General features: G+C 37.3%; 1 protein-coding gene across 1 annotated transcript; it reads left to right on the forward strand.

Moving 5' to 3' along the window:
* On the forward strand, positions 7-3626 carry LOC107632016 (trihelix transcription factor GT-4). The gene is made up of 6 exons (XM_016335638.1): positions 7-857; positions 1658-1696; positions 2390-2521; positions 2669-2893; positions 3101-3325; positions 3356-3626. Exons 1-5 carry the CDS (start codon positions 269-271, stop codon positions 3301-3303), a joined length of 1188 nt encoding a protein of 395 aa, XP_016191124.1. The 5' UTR covers positions 7-268; the 3' UTR covers positions 3304-3325; positions 3356-3626.

The following is a 5179-nucleotide window of genomic DNA, read 5'->3' on the forward strand; positions in this document are numbered from 1 at the left end:
CAAGTACATGTCTGTCACACCGAAATAAACAAAACAACAAAAACAAAGCTTACGTTTGACGCTCTCTCTCCCCCAATCCTTCCCTTTCCCTTCTACAAATCCCTTTTTCCTTTTCCTAAACTTCACATAATTCAAGCACTGATTTTTCTTTTTCGTTTTTTTTTTCAATTCAAATTTCAATTCCAACCGAATGCACTACCAACCAACACCAACCACCACCACCTTTGAATTCGAACACCATTGAACTCACTCCCCATAAAAGAGCAACATGTACTTGTCGGAAAAACCCCGACCCATAGATTTCTATAAGGAAGAAAGCAGCACGCGTGACATGATCATCGAGGTCGTCTCCAACGGCGCGGCGGACCTACCTCCTCCGCCGTCCCACCAGCAGCAGCAGATGATCCTGGGTGACAGCAGCGGCGGCGAAGACCCTGAGGTTGAGATCAAGGCGCCAAAGAAGCGCGCGGAGACGTGGGTCCACGAAGAGACTCGAACCCTGATCGCGCTCCGGCGAGAAATGGACGCCCTTTTCAACACTTCTAAGTCCAACAAGCACTTGTGGGAGCAGATTTCTTCGAAGATGAGGGATAAGGGTTTCGATCGCTCGCCGACCATGTGCACCGACAAGTGGAGGAACCTCTTGAAGGAGTTCAAGAAGGCCAAGCACAATGATGGCGCAGGAGGAGGTGGCGGCGGCGGCGGAGGGAGTGGCTCCGCGAAGATGTCGTATTACAAGGAGATTGAGGAGATTTTGAGGGATAGGAGCAAGTGCGTGCAGTATAAGAGCCCCACTCCTCCACCGCCTCCATCATCTAATCACAAAGTTGAATCTTTCATGCAATTCACTGATAAAGGTATGATCTTTTTGCTAATTCATGGGTTTGGGTGTGGTTTTGAGGAAAAAGACTTTTGCTTGCATTGTTCTACTAGCTGAACAAGGGGGCATAATGCAAAAATGATCATTACAATTTATAAGTCAAAGCGTTTTGGGTAGCCTGAGTCTGTTGGAATTCAATCTATTTTCTTTTAGTTTTGGTTAGATACTCAGCTAACTACTGAACATATCCAATTATCCAGTGCCCTTTTTCCTTCTTATGCTTTTATGTTTCTTCCTCACTGTATCATTGGTTCTCTGATGGAAACTTTTGATCTTCATAATGTGCACTTGCAAGTGACTTTTTGCTGTCAGGTTCATTTAACTAGATTAGTTATATGTGTTGAATCATTAAATGCGTTGCAGGTGGATTTTATGAAAGTAGTGCTAAATGTTATTGCAGTGGGAATGTGGACATTCACATTCACATAGTTGATACATCGCAACAAGTTGCCTTGCAATTCACATTCACATCTTGGGTGATATACTATGTACCCTTGCATGATGAACCTTGGTCCATTCTTAGGTTGAATATAGGAGGTGTATTCTGTGCCTATGATTTTTAGCAGGGAAATGGTACGACACTGTAGATCCCAACAATTTAAGGGTTCACAAGTGGGTTACCTCACAAATCCTTGATAACTATTAGATTGGTGAAGCCTTCGTAAATGTCCAAAGTAGCCATTTGTGGATCATGCCTTTTGAATGTCTGTCATGCCTACAACTCCAGCCTTGTGTATTTTAAAAACAGTTTATTTGACTGGTTATGTCTCCATGTAGGTATTGAGGATACCAGCATCTCTTTTGGTCCAGTTGAAGGTATGTTATATTATGTTTATTTCTTGCTTATATTTTGTTCAATTTGCCACTTCGTATTTGGTGGCTGATGAATGTTTGGTTATGAATCCATGAATAATCCTGTCTTTTTAGTTATATTTAATTACCGGTGAGTAGCTAGCATATGCCATATCTTTGTGTCTTGAAGCATGTACATAGAATTCTAAACTGGATTAAATAAATATGGTGATGTAGTGGCATGCAGTGCCTGTTACCCCTGACAAACTTTTAGCATCTGGTGTTTGCATTTCTAGTTTATATTTTTATTATAGGAATAGTGGGATAAGTAATGCAGTTTTACTTTGGGGCTTGTTGCTAAATCAAAATTCAAACTATGAAGCGTAGGAAGGAATATCTTTCTGTATAGGTTAATTTGTAAGAAGGTAGTTATATGATCATAGAGTCAACTGAAGTATTCATATCACATATCACATATCACTCATCAGTTTTTCTAAATTATTTTTTGCATGTGCATTGTTGCTTTTATGGCCAAACTATTTTTTATCTAATTCATTAGCATTTCGGTGGGGTACAAAAAATTGACTGCATTTAGCAGTCACCATTTAAGAAATGGGGTGCTCATCTGAATGTTCTCCATCTTCATTCGTTCAATAATAGTTGTTACCACTTTATTATATCTGTAGTCATCTTAATACTCAATAACCTGTCATTCAGCTACTGGAAGACCAACACTCAATCTTGAGAGACGTTTGGATCATGATGGGCATCCCCTTGCCATTACAACAGCTGAGGCTGTCGCAGCTAGTGGCGTTCCTCCCTGGAATTGGAGAGAAACTCCTGGAAATGGTAAGCAAGTTATGTGAAGTTTTGTGGTTCAATGATGTGAGCTTGATTACCAAGGAAATGAGATAATATATAACTTTCGTAAACCTTTTCCCCCTTGTTTTGGAAAAGTAATTATATCCTTATTTCTACCTGCTTGTACCTTGGTAGGTGAAGAGGGCCAGTCATGTTGTGGAAGGGTTATATCTGTCAAATGGGGTGATTATACGAGAAGAATAGGTATTGACGGTGCTTCAGAAGCCATCAAGGAGGCCATAAGAGCTGCTTTCCGACTGAGAACTAAACGTGCATTTTGGTTGGAGGATGAGGACCAGATAATCAGAAGTCTTGACCGTGACATGCCTTTAGGAAATTATACTCTTCACCTTGATGAAGGTAATTTAATCTCTTTTGTTTTTTGCAGCCATCTGAAGCCATTGGTTCAAAATTTTGAAGTTTGTGTATTGTGTTTGTGAGATCATTTGGATGTTTCTGGGAAACTATCACAGAAAGCACCGGATGCTGATAAAATAAGTACTTTTTCCCCTTCGTTTTATAACCCGGATATGTATGGTGGTTGTAACCAAAACATATTGGTTGCAGGAATGGCCATTAAAGTGTGTCTTTATGACGAGTCTGACCATATCCCTGTGCATACTGAAGAGAAGATCTTCTATACAGAAGATGATTATCGTGATTTTTTGACTCGCCGGGGTTGGACATCTCTAAGAGAATTTGACGGCTATAGGAATATTGATAACATGGATGATCTTCGACCCGGTGCCATATACAGGGGTGTGACTTGATTGCAGATGCCCCGTTGGTTTGGACAAGGTCATTGCCTACCCAATTGGTTCTGACAAACGTGTTTCCATTGTTTCAAAGAAAAAAATATTTGTTAAGCTATGTGGAGAGAGGACTGTTTATAAATCTTTTGACTTATGTGGGGTTACTAACATTGATCATATTTTGATTTTTGGTGTTTATAAAACTGCCCATGTTTTGATGATAGGAAAATGATGGAGGCACTTTGCTCACTCGCCTCCACTCTGTCTGTAAATATGAATTTGATAGTGGAAACATATTAATGAGAATCCTGCTGGTTAAGAATTTCTTCCAGTTTGCCGTAGACCGGTGTAATCGACTTTAGAAAGGTAGTTAATTTTGCAGATGTGATGATTGTTTTGGTTGCTGATGTTATTATATTATTAGAGAAAAATCGCCCAAGGCTCTCAGAAAAAACAAGGTGCCTAAGATATTGAGGAGTTTCTTCTTAGCCTTGTTGCTAAACAATATTCTTCGAGTGCGTACATCTTTGGTCTTACACAATACACACTATTAGTCTTATCTCTTATGGGTTTTATGTTCCATTTTCTGAGCTTAACACAGAATTCAAACTAGGTGCAACTCTTTGTGAGGCATTTAATTCTGCCTCTTGGTTCAAGCTCTGCTGCAATCACATTCATTCCTTAATTTGGGTGTAAGTTGGGTGAAAATTTTTGTTTGTTTGATTATAAGTTTTTGCCCATTCAAACATCACACAAGACTTTCGACCAAAAAAAAATGACTAAGAGTGATTGCGGATCGAATATGACCGAAATTTTGATTTAATTCGCATTAAATGCATTGGATTAAGATCAAATATCCGTACTTTTTATGTTCGGTACTTCGGTTATTGGATATATTCACAAAATAAAAATGTATTAAAAAAAGTTTTTTTTATTAAAAAAAGACAATAAAATTCTTTTTTCATTCNATAGTTCTAATAAAAAAACCTCACACAAGGATTCACTACATTATCATATGATTCTCTCAGTTGTATCTACGATTTTTTTTATAGTTATCTCAAAGAAATAAAAATAGGTTATACAATTTTTAGTAATAAAAATTGCTTTCCTATTATTATTGTTTTTTATTCCGGGAGAAGAGAAAAACAAAGATAACAACACCACCCTTTTGGTTTTGAGGTGTATGTGTGTTTTCCTTTTAAAAAACGAGAAGTGTGACACACCTTGATTTTTGTGTGGCAACTGTCAGAGTTTACAATAACTATATTATAGTCAGAGTTATCGAAAATAAACTGTATATAGAGACATTTTATATCATCGTGGCTTATTTATAGACAAACTTTACAATAAGACGTTACAGTATAGAGTCAGAGTTATCGAAAAATAGTGTATAGATAGACATTTTATATATCAAGATGATTTATTTATAGACAAAGTTTACAATAAGACATTATAGGGATCGGATATTTCGGATTCATATAAGTAACCTTGGTTAGCGGTTGAATAAAGAAAGAGTTGAAGTAGCAGCATTTTGAATTTTGATCCCTTAGCCTCTATTGTCTACTCTACACCACCAAATTAAATCTCCCTCTAAAATATTAATACTCATCATCCCTTCGTTCCATCACATGCATGAAAGCTTCATAATCCAACATTCATTTTAGAATTAATTAGTACACAACATCATCATGTGCTAATAACTATCCAAATGTGCAACTAGCTCAATTACAAATAGTAGTTCATGATGATGGAACAGATAGAGGGTTTGGACGGAAAAAAGTGAGGATAACATAAGTCAAGTGTGATAAAAAAGAAAGAAGTTAAGATAAATAAATAGTCATATATATATATAGACAAAATAAAAAATGAAAATATAAAAAAAAGGTTAGAATAG

Source organism: Arachis ipaensis, chromosome B03 (assembly GCF_000816755.2).
Source record: "Arachis ipaensis cultivar K30076 chromosome B03, Araip1.1, whole genome shotgun sequence".
Classification (NCBI taxonomy): Eukaryota; Viridiplantae; Streptophyta; class Magnoliopsida; order Fabales; family Fabaceae; genus Arachis; species Arachis ipaensis.

What these genes read in the sequence shown, in the direction of transcription:
- LOC107632016 (XM_016335638.1), top strand. Translation starts at nt 269, where the DNA reads ATGTACTTGTCGGAAAAACCCCGACCCATAGATTTCTATAAGGAAGAA. An exon ending in CATGCAATTCACTGATAAAG is followed by an intron (nt 858 to 1,657) that starts GTATGATCTTTT and finishes GTCTCCATGTAG; the next exon opens with GTATTGAGGATACCAGCATC. An exon ending in GAGAGAAACTCCTGGAAATG is followed by an intron (nt 2,522 to 2,668) that starts GTAAGCAAGTTA and finishes GTACCTTGGTAG; the next exon opens with GTGAAGAGGGCCAGTCATGT.